The 17,153-nt window shown below is 41.0% G+C and overlaps 1 protein-coding gene across 12 annotated transcripts in view; it reads right to left on the bottom strand.

Moving 5' to 3' along the window:
* Positions 1 to 17,153, bottom strand: part of vav2 (vav 2 guanine nucleotide exchange factor) — a 195,189-nt gene that overhangs the window by 13,340 nt on the left and 164,696 nt on the right. For 7 of the 12 annotated variants that reach the window (XM_047569561.1, XM_047569551.1, XM_047569550.1 and 4 more), the window contains 11 exons: positions 16,247 to 16,315; positions 15,211 to 15,311; positions 8,018 to 8,117; positions 6,265 to 6,360; positions 3,046 to 3,114; positions 2,758 to 2,844; positions 1,915 to 2,003; positions 1,693 to 1,825; positions 1,279 to 1,293; positions 847 to 956; positions 614 to 715 (listed from right to left, as the gene is read on the bottom strand). In XM_047569561.1, coding sequence (XP_047425517.1) covers positions 614 to 715; positions 847 to 956; positions 1,279 to 1,293; positions 1,693 to 1,825; positions 1,915 to 2,003; positions 2,758 to 2,844; positions 3,046 to 3,114; positions 6,265 to 6,360; positions 8,018 to 8,117; positions 15,211 to 15,311; positions 16,247 to 16,315 — 971 coding nt within the window. The remainder of the gene's footprint in view (positions 1 to 613; positions 716 to 846; positions 957 to 1,278; positions 1,294 to 1,692; positions 1,826 to 1,914; positions 2,004 to 2,757; positions 2,845 to 3,045; positions 3,115 to 6,264; positions 6,361 to 8,017; positions 8,118 to 15,210; positions 15,312 to 16,246; positions 16,316 to 17,153) is intronic. The other 5 variants (XM_047569558.1, XM_047569559.1, XM_047569562.1 and 2 more) reach the window with 3 other exon arrangements.

Raw genomic sequence — 17,153 nt, 5'->3', positions numbered from 1 at the left:
GGAGTATTTTCGGAGGCCTGCTTTAGTGCTAACGAGGAGCTACGGTAGCCAAAACCCTGCTCCCTCTGTGATTTAAGTCTGTTTGTTTGCGGCTCACCAAAAGTGGTGGAATTCTTCACAATTTATTTATTCTTTTTTTTTTTTTTTTTATCTTGAGACACATAACACTACGAGATACTTTCAGTATAGTATTAACTAGACTGATAGTGTTATGCTTTTACACTTAAGCTTTAACTGCAGACCAAACATCTGGTTATTTGTTTAGCACACGCTTTGTGTAGGGGTCTCAACTTAAAACAGAAGTTTAAACCCACTGTAAGTGTCATTCTTCTCACCTAAGACCCAGCAAGAAAGCAAATACACATATTCTTCTAAGCATAGAACTTTCCCTTTTATTCTTTTTCAGTGAAGAACATTTATGTGTATTTGCAGATCTTTGTCTCCATGTCACATAAAGTCTGTCTGGTCATATTATCCAAATAACAGACAGATATCTCCGTTAGTCCTGAAAACTGACAGTGAAAAGCTACTGGACCGTCTGGAAGGGGATGTACTCAGTGCATTATTAATGTCAGAATTTGAAGGCACCACATCAGCATATCAGGGTCGTCACCTCAAGAGCATTTTGCAGGCTCGACAGTTGGTGTTCTTATCAAATGTGTGCATTTGGAAGTTGTGCTGATTGGCCGTGGCTCTCTCTGGCTTGATGTTGGACCTGGACAAGTAAATGGAAAAATTCAGAATGAAACGATTTGACGAGACAGCTAGTAACACTGGAATGCCAATGAAGTTAGGTTACGTCAGATCACAAAAACACACTCCTGTCTTAACTCAAACGGTACTCACATGGCCATATCAAACTGCTCCATCCACTTCCTCTTAGTCTCCTCAGTTTTACAAAAAAACTGGAAGCCCTGCTTCCCTTGTAGGTGGATCAGGTAGAAACCATAAGACCACTGGGGAGAAAAAGTGACGAGTGAACAGATGGTAGAGGGATGAGTGGATGGCAAAGTCAGGAAAACAGAGGCCAAAAAAAAAAACATGTTTTACCAGTTTATTTAATTAAAACATGTTTAATGCTGCAAATATGATCTGATTTAATACACAACTAAAAGATGATCCACATGCTTTAGCGGTGCATCTGAGCAAGAGCTAAAGAGCCAGTCACAGAGCAGATGTACATGTGCAATCACTGCATGACACCCAAAAAACACACCGCTGCCAAAAAATAGGCCACCTTGAGAAGATGAGTCAAATAAAGAGGTCACTTGAGCTTACCATTTTTCCACTTGACTGGTAAGCATGCAAAAAGAAAGACACCAGAGAAAGACCCAGTTACACATGCAAACATGGACGGACTCATGCAGATTCAAAACAAAAAGCCATGTTAGATCGGTGGAGCGAGGCGCCGCGCTACGTTTTCCATGAAGCCTAAATGACCTTCGATGCATTTACATGATCTTTCAAGCATGGACGGGCACGGCGCACGTTTGACATGTCAATGCATTAACACATTACACGTTTCATATCTGAAATTACCATCAGCAAGCTCCTTCAGCTCAAGGGCGACATTTGTAATGATCACACACGCCATTTCATCATCTACGCCAGCGAGGCTACCTATGCAATAATCTCCCCGCGTACGAAATGTTTCCGCTCTGTAGCAAATCACACTGAAGGACGGTTTCTTACCTTTTTCATGTCTCTGTTGTTCATGGGGTCATCTGACATTTTATAAAACTGCAGCTCAATAATCTCTTTGAGCTCATAGCTATAGCCTTTCCTCTTGCAGACAATGACCACTTTATCAAATAGGAATATATACCTGAGGACATACACACATAATCAGTGATTATTATTGCAGAGGTAAAATATCCCGTTTGATCTCGGGTTATTTTTTAGTTTTGGACTCACCGGTCCTGTTTCGTTCGATTGACGATGGAGCACACCTTCAGCTCTCCGTCTATCTTTGGCCTCCCGTACTCCTCTAGCTTCACCTGCTGCTTAGGTCACAAAGTCACACGCAGCGTTAATCCACTGCTTTCAACAACTTCTCAGCCTAATGTGAAACTATATATAATTCAGGTGCTTCTGGAGAGAATCCAAATAGATATATGAAAAATGAATACTCAGACTATTCACTCAATGGTTAGTCACATCTCAGTCCCACTCATCCCACACAGGGCTCGTATAAACCTTCTATAAACCATTAATAACACATTCACTGTTCTCCCCAGGAATCTGTGGCACACACCACCACAGCAGGAGAAGAGAGGAGAATAGGGTGAACGGATCAAAGAAAGACAACAGTGAGGGACTGCTGGTAGACATATTATGGGAAGTAAACAGTAGTTTGGACTATAAATTCTTGCGTTCATGTTGTGGAAAAATAAACAATCTATGGACTGCATAGTGCAAAATTAAGTTAGAGTATATCAGACAGTACTGTCAAGCAAGAAATCAAATCAAAAAATTTCAACTACTTTATTAAGACATAATGATATGAGAATTATTGCTTTTGCAAGTTACAACCTCCAATTTAAACCAATGAAAAGAACACAGGTCAAAAAAAAGTACAAAATGCCTCATGTTAAATAACTGTGTAATTTAAGGCATTTTCGTGTAGACTCCTCTGTGATAAGAAGATGATTAAGCAACACATTGTCGAAGCTTTTAAATGTGGATTAAGTCAAACAGCCTTGACATTCTTCCTTTAGATGAAAAAGATGTGATGGAGGAGGGGTTCAGAGTACTTACAAGATTTTCTATTGAACTTTGGAATTCGCTGATTTTTTTCAGTGTCTCATTGTCCCTCTTGACTTCGTTGATGTACATGGCCAGGTCCTGAAACAGTGAGTTCATTGAGCCTCAGACTGAAATTCTTTCTGACGTCTGTCATATCAAGGTACATACACAGCACTTGGAGCAACAGTGGGAGGATGAAACAGTTTTACAGCTGCGGCTTAGGGCACTGTGACACCCTTATGTAATGCTTCCTCAAAGTGCACTCGTGAACACGTCTTTACAAGCACAGACAACACAAACCTGCATAGCCTCCAGAGCCTCTTTGAGTTGTTGTCTCTCGGGTCGGTCGGTCGAGTGACTCAGAAGTTCCTGCAGAAGAAGATTATTATATTAGAATTTTACTTTGAGACTAAATCCTCCTCTGTGGAAAATACAAGCGGTTGAAACGCAAACGGTGAACGCTGTGATAGGCTGAGAGAGATGTATAGTTGGTCTTTACTGTGGTTACATGTGTGACACTAATGTTTGAGATGGAGCAACATGCACAGCACAGGACACGGACCAGTTCAGAGTTGACCTGGCCTCAATGACACATTTCACTATGTCCAATGGCACAAAAATGTCAACCGGTCATATGTGTGTTTGCCAGTGAAACATTCCCTTCATTTTCCTTAAAATTTCCTGGTTCATTCTGTTAAGATTTTAATTCTAACCTTTTCCTTTCTGCAGCATTAACAAGATCAGTGCAGCTTGTCTGAGCATGGGCAGCTATAGTGGGATTACAAGATATGTAATATACATCTTTAACCAGTGACCAGTAATAGAACACCTTCAACAAGTACCTGAGCAACAGATCAACTGTGACTCAGCGACATTGTTTTTCATCTCGAAATTTGACCAAGTAAGGTCAGGGCCAGGGAACGGCGTCACATTTCATGACCATGCATTCCTGCACAGCCTGATACCATCTCCTCACCACCAAATTTTAGGCACACTGTACTATTGTATTATTATTGGACTGTATTATTATTATTTCTTAACTTCTTCTGAACTATTCTACCCATTTTAACGAATTTAGAAGGCGCAAAACCACATATGTAGCTACAAAACAATCTGCAACACCAGGACTTTGCAACAGGAACACCCGTAAGGAATGCAGAATTCATTAACTTGGTTTCCCTGACATTACAAATCCTAATGTCTTCCCAGCGCCACACTTCCTGTTCCTTCTAACATGAAGACATTGTCCCTCACCAACTTCCCAACAGCACACCGACACAACGAAGAGAAAACACCTCCAGCTTGGCTTCACCTCCACCATTTTCACTGTTCAGACTGTTCTATAGCCAGCTGCAATCACCTCAACAGTTAAGATGAATGATACTGTATAATTACAACATGAACTTATAGAAACACTGCACGTTCATCAAATATTCAAACCCTGCCTGGGGGGAATTCTTTCCAAGATGACTGAGCTGAATTCACTTCACGTGGAGTGCAGCTATATTACATAAACGGTGGAGAGAGCCATGCATACTGTGACCAAATAGAAGCACCCCCGCCATGATATCGATACGACATCAAGTGAGGATGCGCCCTTAGGCATGATTGGACACACATCTACAAACAGGACTTGTCAATGTGACATGCCCCGAGGCCACAGCATCCAGCGGTGTTTTACTGCAAAGCTGCGGGAAGCGGTGAAATGGGGTGTGTTTAATCTGATTAGCTCACGCTTGATTTGACCCCAGTGGCTCCCTGTGACCCTGCAGGAGTTCGATTCGAACTAATAGAGAAGTCGCCGCGCTCTCCTCGTGGAGCTAAGATCAGCCGGCACAAACAGGGCGCCATTACCCACCGCTTCATGAACTCACATTCATAATTGAGATCCAAAGTCAGTTAATCGCGGGGAACAGTACAGTGGCCAGTCTGTTTTATAAATGAATGATGGGAGGTGAAATGTTGACTGCTCTGTCACTGGTCACATATTTTGCTTTCATACATTTGCACATTAGGAGAAATAATGAGCTACATTCAGATCATAATTTCTCCCCAACAGCTAACAAATGAAGGTTGAGGAGGTCGTTTGTCCCTCAGGCCATACGACTCTACAGCACCTCCCTGTGAGAGTATATGAAAGTTGAAGCTGAGCCCAGCGCTGTTCCTGGGGACTTGTACTTTATGGAGCTTTGTCCAACCACTGAACCCATAGCCATATATTCCTGGTGAAGCTTGGCTCAAACAGATGAAGAATATTTTTATTTAACTAACTTACTTACTGGTGTCAGGCAGTTGGGGAGTGTCTGTGATCCTAGTCTTGGTAGAGTGTCACGCACTGTTGGCATTATTTGAATCCTTGTCAACATTAAATATTAAAACCACTCTGTATTTTGAGACAATACAATGTTCTGCTAGGAAATGTTTGGACCTGGCCTCAAGGCCCCCACTAACATCATTCTGTTACCAGACACCACAGGACACCCTCAGAAGACCCATGTCCATTCTCTGATCAGTCACAAATGTTTTGGAGGCACTAGGAGACCTGCACAATATTAGGGAGGTGGTCATAATGTTATGCCTGATCTGTATAGTTGCCCCTCACTTCCTATCTTACAAGCCAGTACTTCCTCTTCCTGGAAGCCAGCATAGATCTGTCCTACCTACAATATGTTTGTTGGAGAAAGTTGGTCTGCCGGGTGTTGATTATGCTCTGGCAAAATCCCATCCAATGAATCCATTGAGTGTTGAAAGTGGTGATGAACAGAAGACTGACAGTATCAGAATCATACACATCATCGGAGGGAAGTCGAGTTTTTTTTTTGCCACTAAATGGTTCTAACTGGACGTAGGACGATGAGTCGGGATATACCAGGCTTAGGTCTAAGTTTCCCCCTTTGAAGGAAGAATACAAACTACTGCCACCTGCTGGTATGGAGTGACTGGCAGAAATTCTTGGTTCCATATGACGCAACATCACAGACGGATTCTTTGATAATATGATGATTTAGCAAATGTTAGTCAAATCAAGGATATATATTTTTAGTCCTTGTGTTCACTGCAATTCAGCAAACAAACATGTCTACGAAAACATTTTTACACCTAGAGAAGGCACATTCAGTATCAGTATATTCACCTGAAACTAGTGCCTTAGAAATACATCAGTATATCCATCTCTTGGCTGTAGTTTGGAAAGAAAGAAACAGTGAAACCAGGACACTGTTCTGATTTACCGAACCTGGTGTTAATTCAACCGATCTGTCACTGCCGCCTTTCCACAGAGCTACTAACTTTTCAGAGGCATCTTTGAAGCCTACAGGGGGTGAGTGTTTGATATGTAAAACATAGAAAATGAAGCATGATGATTTCCATCTGCTTTATCCATCACAGAGATGAAGACTTTGCTTCTTCAAGACATAACACATATCCAGCCACGGAAATCCAAAGAGCTGCAGAGCACTTGGAGACGGACTCGGTAAACCCTGAAGGGAAATGATGGTTTAGGTTTTAGACGCCTCCTACCTTCAGTAGTAGGTGATACTTCAGTACCCTCTGCATTGGAACCACCAGGAGATCCTGCAGCTTGAACTTCCCTTCTTGCACTTTCATTGTACATTCCTGTTGAAAGACGACACAAACAGCAGGCCGGTTATTACACATTGCATAATGCTGCATTGTACATCTACTACTAACAAGCATTCATTTGTTGTTTAATAATTCATTGATGCATTGCTGCCGTTGCTTCCACACATTCATGATGCATTCCATTAACAACAACGAGGCCAGTTTATTCTTGTGGGGCACATAAGCTCTGTCCGTGCCAGGCATTTGCAACACAATTCCACTGCATGCTGACTGAGAAATTCCTCTGACTAATGAATGCATTTCTATGGACTGCACTGGCTCCATAAGAAACTGTCTTTTGTTAGTATCATCCCATAAGGATTGTGTAGGTGTTTCTTTTAGTCAGTTTGTACAACTGTGCAGTAACAGGGACAGCTTATCCCTCTTTGCAAATGAGGTCTTCTATAGAGACAGTGAGATGCTGATTTAACCGCTACAAAGCTCTTCTATTTTGAGAGAGGGAATCTCAGTGCCAACTGCTCTGACTGTAATCACCCAATTTTTTTGTCAACGGCTCCCAGAGCCATTTCTCTGCCCATGTTAACTGCTGATGTGCCCTAATGCTGCTATTACCCGAGGGTGTTGCCCTACTGCTACGAGTTCAGGCTCTTCTAAGGAGTGCTGTTTTATAGGATATCAGACATTTATAACAGGTCACAACAAGGGAACACTCACAACAGAAACTGACTGTGTCACCATTTAAATCATCATTAAACCACGCATTCCAGATTCAACAGGACAAACAAGATGACAGGGAAATGAGTTGGCTGGTTTCAAAGAAAACCCTCGTGTTTAGGCCATGTTCAGTCTTGTTCAGTTAAACTAAGTATCGTAAGCTCTGAAGGCATATTTGCAAATTAGATTATTTGCCTCTCCGATTCCATCACAGCTGGTGTATTACAGTGACGAATCTGGGCCTCGTTTATGAATTCACTTAAAGTTTGCATGCAAACAAATTCTATGTTTAAGTATTTCTATATGTCTTGGAGTGAAATTAAAAATCAAATCAATTAAAAATGTTGATGACATGTCCTGCACCCCGAGGCGTACATCATTTATTATGCCACCCCCCCTCCAGCCACATGAGTCTCTGCCTCAGCAGCATGTATGGCTGAGTCGTGCACAGGTCATGGTTCTGACCAATCAGAGCACAAGCTCTGTTCTTACTCAATGGTTATTTCACTGGAACTTCTGGAAGCTTATTTATTTATTTATCCAATATCATCGTGTATTGAAATGCAAGTTTGACTGGATATTGATTTTATAAGGGAAGATGCCAGATTGTGAAGAATATGTTGACCACGGTTGTATCAGATCACCACATACAGGTTCTTCCCTTAGTTGCATCATGTGTTTCTCTTCTCATGTTTGTAGATGTGGTAGATAAAACATTAGAAACAGTTGTGGAGGACATGTGAATATCATTTCATACTGCCATGTGGGTCTGATGCGTGACATGTTCCAGTGTCTTATAATAACACTATAAGACTGCGATGACTACGATGATTCCTTTAAATATTACATATCTTAATATTTTCCTGGGATTGGTCACATGTACGGCGCCCTACCTGCACTTATTTTCACTCAGTCTAAAAAACATCAGTGGGCTGAGTGCACGTTTTTACCACTGCTAGAGCAGCAAGGACATTACCTCTACTTTGATCTTGACATCCTCTCGTGTTGCTATTAGCTCATCCAGTGTCTTCTGGGCATTCTCCATGTGGCTGCAGTACTGGCCATAGATCAACAACCTGGAAAGGGGAAAAATAAACCATTAATGTCACTACACTGAAACAGCTCAGTGTCCTTTAGAAATTTAATGGGGAGAGAAACGGCTGTAACACTTTTGTTCATACTGCTCCAAACGGTCAAAGGATATGTAGTGTACAACATACCTTAAGTCATTCTTTGAAGCATCTATATGACGCCGAACTTTATTTTTGCTCAATTTAAATTAAATTGAAAGGGAAGTGTATAATTGTTTGGTTTGCTGCTGTACAACTTCTTTGTTTTTAACCTAATAACCATATTCACTCCCTGCAGGTCCACCGCGGCCACAGTTCCAAATCATAAGAAGAGAAATCTACAATTGAGATTGTGACTTGTCCATCAGGGCCGATGAAACCATTGCAAAGCTTGGTGTATGGTTAAAAATCTAAAATAAGGCTTAATAAGGACTTATGGTTCTCCTTAACACCTAAAATATTGAAAATACATAATATCTTTATACCAACACATATAGTGAAATTAGCCTGTGCTAGGGCTGCACGACAAATCGTTATATAATCACGATCTCGATTCACACATACACGTGTTCTCATTTCGAAACACAACTATTCTTAAGCATTTTAGTTCACGAGCAGCATCACAAACAAATGCTCCCATTCCTTCTTCTGCATTCACATTTTTTCCAGAATCATGCAGGCCTAGCCTGTGTCTACAATTAGCTGTGAACTGGTTAGTGTCTTGGAGCCTTTGTACCGCGCATTAATTTGAAGATTAATAACACAATTTAAGAGGTCGGTGGAAGAGTCATTTGACACTGTAGGTGGCAGATAAATGAATACATCAATATTATATTATTAATATATTATGATTTGGAATATATTCGGATCCCGGGGCAACATTTGGAAGGGCAGCGTCCTCTCACCAATAAGCTGTAATCACAGAGCACTAATGAAAGACGCCGCTTCATCTCAGTCAGAGTTCCTCTTATCAGCGTGTGAAAGGAGAAAAAAAAATCTCTTCATTTTGAGTGAGGCTATGAGAGCGGTGTTCATTAGACATTACAATGGGACACTGACACAGATCTGTGCTTTCAGCTGGGAGCGAGTTCAAAGTCATCTTGCCTAGAGGATGCCACTGCACGTGGCACACATTCCTCTCGCTCACTCACTGAGTCAAAGTAGGGCATTGGCACGGCTGGTACTGAGCTAAACCACCACCCCCCTGCTAGAGTTGGCACGACCCTCTCTTAATCTGAGTCTTGAGCGCGGTGAGGCGGCGCAGAGAGCTGGCACGCTGAAGTCAAACCAAGCCTCTGATAGATCCGTAATGTGGGCACTGCAAACAGACCAAGCTGGACAGAGCAGCGGTGCAAACAGGAGCTGGATGCTTCTTCCACCAGTTGGACACTAGTGGAGAGACGCATGATGTGCTTAATTTCCATAGTTCTACACAAGACCAGTTATTTTTGACATAGTGATACACATACTGATAAACTATTTTTGCTTTATTTTATATCTGCGTGCTCCCACAAATTCATCTTGTTCAACAAAATAAAAAATAACATTAAAATTTAAAATTTAAAAACAAATGGTTGAACTTGAGTGGTTGTGATTTTTTAAATTCACATTTCACTCTGATTTCTCTGTATTATAGTCATATTAATAACAATATTTTCCCCACGGTGCCAGGTTCAAACATGAAAAAATAAATAGTTTCTAATTAAGAGCATGAATAACTATCACCTCAAATAAAATTTAACATCATTTGGCTGTAAATACATTCTAAAATAACTCCACGTCTTCAACGTGGTGCTCCCAAAACACTTAAGTGCAAACTTGAGAACTTCCATTAATAATACATATGGATTGCTTTAAATGAATAATTCTATTCTCGCATTGTTTCTGAAATGTCAAGCCTGTGAAACTGTGACTCAGCATCATGTTACGCCAGAGGTAAAATCTCCTTAAAGCAGCACTTCTGTCAGAGCCGTTCATCAGATCATGCTCCTCTGCTCCACACAGATCTAACAGTGATCATCACTGGAGATTCACTGGAGCACAGGCAGAGTTTCGAGTAAGGCCCTCCTGCAGTCAGGCTCCCGCTCTGGTTAAACTGGCCCTGGGCTAACAAGGCCCTGATTAAGACTTGATCCACACTCGGAGCGACAGCTCCCCTCAGCTCCCGCTCCTCCAGGATAACAACGTGATTGAGATTAATGGTGGCCTTGATCAATTATAAGACAGCAGGCGGACCGTGCAGCGTAGCGGGGATATAGCCGCACATGCCATAGACACAAATCCTATAGTAAGTTATCAGGACACAAAGTGACATGAAGGTCTTCTTTTAAGAAGCTGTTTCATTAGAAGTCTGGGAAATTCTCCATCTTCTGCTGTGAATGTGATCTGAGTACGAGTGTTTTAAGAGTTTGTGTGACCAAAAAAAGAAAAACACTAATTGTACAGATTTAACATATTAATTAAATGTAATTAACTAAAACAAAATAGAGCATAAGTTAATTATTTAGTTGTATTTGATGGTAAACTGTAAACCTAGAGTCTAGCAGCTCCGCAGTGTGGAAACAAGAACACATTTAATAACAGCCTTTCATCTGCAGCAGTCGGAAGCTTTGTCCCCTTCTTTAAGACGAGCAGTGGGACAAAAGTGCTAATGACACACATGCACACTGCGGCATGCATCCTCTCCTACCACCCACTCAGACGTAATTAGTCCGTGACACAGTGAAAGGTACACTCCTTTCTTGATGCTATGCCTGGACACATCGCTGTGAGGGGTAACAACTCACTCCCAGGTTATGACTTTGCATTTCCGCTTCATTATTTGAAATATACAGTACGCGTTGTATTGTGCATGCATGAAAGAAAACGGTAATAAGTTATAAATGAACAGCAACTTGGGAAGTCCGTATCAGTTCTATTCCACAACAACAAAAGCAGCATACTTGCTACAGCATAATTGCATGTAGTATTCAAGCCTTTTTATGCATTTGTACAGTCTTAAATGCAGTGGTGTGTGTGTTAGAGTCCAGTCTGTGCGATTTTCTGCAAGACATCTCCACCTCTCTCTCTCCTATAATTTCCTTTCTCTCTTTACTGGTCCTTATTAAACACACACAAAAAAAAAAACTCACAAAAGCCCCCAAATGAAAGATTATTAGCTGAGAGGTGATTATATATTCAAGGAGAGAACAAAGACGGATTTCTCCTTGTCACTGAACCAACAAGTTTGAACAGTTAGCTGGCCGAATCATCATAATAATAATAAAAGTGGCCATTTTTCAGTCCTAGTACGGCCAATTGGCAAGCTTCCCTGGTGCCATTAGAAAGCTTACAGCAGTCCAACTGGGAAAATCAGTTTGCATACAAGTACAAGGAAAAAGGAGAAAGCAGCAGCCTCTACCCAGCAGATATGTTTTAGGCAGTTGGAGTGTTTGCTGGTGCACTAAAAACTTTGTGTTTCTGTTCTTTCCAGCGGCGGTGATATTGCCCCGCTGTGCTGGCCTCCTCCATAATGAGGATGCTGTCGTGCATGTTATTTCATGGAAAATGCAATTTTGAGTAACCGTGCCCTAGGCCTTCACCCACACACTCGTGGAGCCCTGCAAGCCCAGTGTGGAAGTCTACCAGCAAACCAGAAGTGACAGGCTGTGGAGCCAGCTAATATTCTCTGACACATGGCATTGGGACCCCCTCACCTCCACTCAACATATCCAGCACACAGCAAATGGAGGAGAACACGGAGCAAAGACCCCCCACTAAAGAGGCTCATAGTGCAGCCATGATTAGAGCACGGATATCAGGGAGCCAGATTACTGCGGAAATGAGTTGGGGAATGTTGCAAATGAGTATATCAACAAGAGGGCACTTAGATGCCATTTAGTTCATAGAGCTTCCTCTGAGTGCACTTTCCCATTCAGCCTGGGTCTGGCTGTTTAAGAATCGAGAAGATAAACCGCTGACATTTTCAGCGTGGCATTCAGTTCGATGACAAATACAAAAAACCCTTTTCATCTCTTGCGCCAACGTGAGAGGAAAAAACGATACAAGCACATTGTTGTAAAGGTCACACGGACTTACAAGCATAGATAACTAAATTAATTATACCAAGCCAGGTCCTCAGGATAATTGGAGATATGCCTAAGGAGAGCGTTGCCGTGTGATTCCAAATCCCCTGGTTACTGTTGTTTGTTGCCACGGAGCGACAAGACACTATGATGATGGTATACATGTCAGTCACATGCGGATGGTAAAAGCCTGTGACGCACACAAATCTGCAAATCTAATGAACTGATTTCTCAAAATAACCCTGCATCGTATTTTGGTGAATGTCACTAAAGATAGACGGCAACAATTAGCGGTATGTCATCAGCAAATTTGTTTATGAATAGAGGGTGAATGTTAGATGTTTCTAAGAGAGATTAAATGTTTATATCCAATGTTGAACAACCAGGCAGCAGTGGATTGTTTGCAACTTTTTAGACCAATGAATTGGAATCTTGCTGCAGTACATAATTAAATTTTAGTCAAGCTTCCAAGTCTGAGTCTTGTTTCAATGTGTCAATTCTCCCAGCAGAGCCAAGGTCATAAAGAAATGTTTACCCTGTTAGGCGTCAAAGAACTTGACTGGCCTTCACGACGGAGCACTTACCCCAACAACAATTTGGGGTAAAGCCGGAATACCAACTGTGAGTCAGACCTTATCGTCTTACATCAGTGGCAAACCTACTACTACTAAACAAATCCCAGAAGGCATGTCCAAAATGTTGTGGAAAGAATACTGGAGACTAGAGACTAGCATATTACTGCCCATGTTTTAGAAATTAGATGTCCAACCATCACAAACAATAAAGTTCTGAAGAAATGCCTCTACACAGGCTTTGGGGAATTGTCTGAAGGATGCACAGTCATGGATGGAGGCAAATTTCCTTAATCTAAATAAAGACAAAACTGTTGAATCACTTTTTAAATTGATAAGCAGGTAAGCAGGCAGTGAAGTCCTATCTCCTCGCACATGATTTTGAGATGATAATTCACGCTTTTATTACTACTCATTTATACTACTGTAACTCTCTTTGTGTACATTGAGCTGGACCAGTCATCAATATACTGTCTGAATGCAGATGCCCGTCTTTTAACTGGGAACAAAAACGAAGAGCTCACATTACACCGGTACTAGCCTCCCTACACTGGCTTTCAGTCCATTTTAGGATTTATTTCAGAATTGTCTCAATGGCCAGGCACCATCTTATCTGTCAGAATAACTGTGTCGCCATTTCTCCAGCCAGAGCACTGAGATCAACAGACCAGCTGTTACCTGATCTCCCAAGATTTGGGCTCAGACACAGAGGTGATACAGCCTTTTCGGTGGTAGACCCCAAACTCTGGAACAGCCTACCCTTTCAGATCAAAGCCGCTCACAGTTTGCAGCATTTTAAATCATTGCTGAAAATCCATTTCTTCTCGCTGGCCTTTAGTCCAAATTGAGCAGACAATTTTATCATGCAAACACAGCTATAATGACAGTTTTACTTAGTTTTATTTGATGTTTGATTGCGTCTTTTAGCTCATATTTATTTGTTTTATATTAACAGGGATTGTTGGTTGATTTACATTCTTCTACTTGTACAGCACTTTGGTTCAGTTGAGGTCGTTATTAAATTTGCTTTAGAAAGAAACTTTGACTTGTTTTCTTCTACTCGGTTGATGATGTGTTTAATATTTATTTATTTATTTTTTTAAGAAAAGGATTATCCTCAGACAAACACAGAAATTATATTTCCTCTGTTCCTGCCTTGCAATATGCATCCTCTGACTTCTCTTACAGCAGCTGGCCAGTCTTTCACAAAGACTGAAAAATATGTGGGATTGCGTGCAAATGGAGACTTCCAACCATTGCTCAATCAGATCACAGAATCAGATGGGCTTAACATGGAAGGAAATACGGTAGTGTGCTTGCGTGTGTTGAGACAGAGGGGGAGAGTATGCGCCTGCCCGTCTATATTAGCAGGAATGAAGTCTCCTGTGTCACACCTACTTTGTGTTACATGGCCCTCCAGGCTTAAGGAAGAGGCCTGCGACGAGCCTATTACCTATGCAAACTGACGTCGCCCAAAGGAAATACTGAATGTTTCAGGTTGGAAGTAATAGAGGGAGGGGGAAACAATATGTGTGCTATCAGGATCACTGTAAACAGGAATATAATATTATATACACTTATGTATGCAAGAGCAGGCTCATACACACATGCAGTGAAGTGTGCAAATCACTCTCGCAGTAATGGCTTTATTATTCCAGGAGAGCAGAACATCCGTAGATGTGTATGGAATCATGACCGAGGCGAGAACCTATCATCACCATCATTACCATCACCTATGAAGCAGTCACACTTAGCACAGCAGGGAGGCAAATCACTGCTCCCCTCAGAGATGGAAATGATTCACATGTTGCTTTGCAGCTGGACAAGGTGGAGATCATCTGAGAGAAAACCCTCGGCTTTCTCCATTTGTCGTTGGTTTTCCCAGACTGTGCAAGTAATTTTTATGATATTTTCTGCCGTGTGTCATAAAATAACACTTTAAGTGAAACTATTTGACCGTGCAGTAGGAATAAAAATTTAATTCATGCGTTGAAGCAGAACAGATTCAGACACTCGAAATTCAGTAGGTTAATTTGCAATGTGAATTCATCTGTGCAGTTGAGGAGTTTTGCCGCAATCATATTATTACAGACAGAATATGCTGTATATTCAACTCCAGGGTACATCAGCTTTAGAAACAATACTGATTATATGTAAGGGAAAATGTAAAGAAATATAACCGCCAGTCTCATGCAATCTTCTATACTCTGATGGTTTTGGTCGAATGGTGCATAATTGGTTACATGCTCTCTCAGCTATTTCCGCTGCCATGTTTCTTTTTAATTAACTTATTCGTTGGCGACTAATCCCTTCAGTAATCCTCAACGTGATGGCAGCCTCCTGAATTTGAAAGGTAGGAGGGGAAAAAGCCTCTACCCTTAAACTATAAGTGGATTTTAACTGTGTACAGCAAAAAAAAAAAAAAAAAGAACATAATGCACATATCAATTTCAGGATACTAACCTTTCTTTGAAGTCTAGGAAGGTCTTCCCCAAGCCACTTCCTCCGCTGACCATGTTCAGGTCGATGGCTCGGAGCAGGGCAAAGTGGACTCGTATGACATCCTGCAAAAACACCACAATAAAAATGAGAATCTGTCCGTCCATAACATTTACTCCTCCTTCACACACAGTTAAAAGCAGATGTTTATTTTCCTAGACAAGTGGTACATTAGGTGTGCATTGGTATACCATCATCTTTAATTGTTCAGCCCACAATGCTGCTTTCACTATGCAAACGGAGTGCCTGCATCAAAAAATACAGTTGAATTACAGTTAATATAGTATAAAAATATAGTTATAATTACAGTAATTATATTTTTGGTATAACAACAACAAAATAAAAATAATAAAAAATAATAATACTGAGGACAGATTGTTGAACACTAAATGCTGCTTGTAGAAATAAGTTTGCTTTGAGTACTCTCTACACCGTAAGTTGCCTCTGAGCCATAAAGTGTATTTTTTTTTATGGCTTACAAGTATGCTATGAAAAATGCTATGTCTGATCAGTATATGAGTAATGGCATTCAGGTACAACTGAATTTACTCCAACATCATATAAAAATCAAGGTTTAAAGACCATTCAATATAAATAAAATCCACTTGCTGATTTTTAAATAAATAACAGAAACACTGAAGAATTGGTAGTAAACTGTCTATAAGGTGCATGACCGTGCACTTAAATATAAAATGTAAGTGTGACATCAAGAATTATTGCACATGATTCACTTTTTTCCAACAGGAATAGAAAGAAACTGAATGTTGTGTTTACTGTTGCCATGTTGCTGTCATAAAAACACCGAACTATGACCCCAGAATATCAGCACATACTGAACCATGCAATTTACATACTTTGACACCACTAATATACAATATATAAACAACACATCCTGTCATTCATCCAGCCATCCATACACATATTGAATTATTCACTCGGTGTGAGACACATCCAGGCGTACTGCGTAGACATCATCCTGCGTGCATGAGCTGCCACTCACCTCCAGATTGACAAATATAGCCTCCATGTCCTGTGGACTCAAGACTTGCTTCAGTGGGATCATGTAGTTCTTGAAGACAAAGAGAAGACAAATCAGTTTACTTATACTATAACTGGGTGTTTTTCATGCCAGAGTTAACTGCAGTAACAAAGAAAATCAATATCACGCTACAAGATGGCGGCAAGATTTAATTTCAGGCTATAACTGTGAGTGTGGCTTAAACGCATACAGCTGTTGTGTATGCTGCTCCGAGAAGGTTATTTCTCCAACGCTGCTTTACGGCTGTCACATTTCATCTTCATAATGATAACAAATAGATCAACTAAGACGCAACAAAGAGATGACAGACTTTATTAACCCCAACTCAATTAAGCTTTACGAGACCTCTGATCATGAGAGGGTTATTTATTCTAATTTAGACCTGCGTGGGTCCGATGTGGGAAACACAGGATGCACATTTAGTTTAATGAAATTAGCGCAGCGAATGATTTGCAGCGCTCCATCAAATCGCGAATGAAATCTGCCAACATGGAAACTGATGCGTTGGCAGCGCCGGTCTCCATGATGGTGCACGATTACACGGAGAGAGCTGGAAGTTGTACTTTTGTCTGCATGTTTGGGTTTATGATTGCTTAAGTGCACAGAATGGACTGTTTCACATGGAAACTGATTGACCCTGCATGCATTTCACGGCACTAATCACATTACTTTCCTCAGCGATACAACGCAGTAGTAATCCCAGAAAATCTTTGGTATGTTCCTAGACAAACATCGACGCATACAGTCAGATGCACATGATCCTCCTGATGTCATACAGATCGTGTCCTGTCCTGAATATCATGTCTACACCAGTGGACTCCACATGCAAAGCCAATTTCCATTAAATGAATCAATAAACGTGAAATAT

Source organism: Mugil cephalus, chromosome 19 (assembly GCF_022458985.1).
Source record: "Mugil cephalus isolate CIBA_MC_2020 chromosome 19, CIBA_Mcephalus_1.1, whole genome shotgun sequence".
NCBI lineage: Eukaryota > Metazoa > Chordata > Actinopteri > Mugiliformes > Mugilidae > Mugil > Mugil cephalus.
This window is presented reverse-complemented; position numbering and strand designations above follow the sequence as displayed.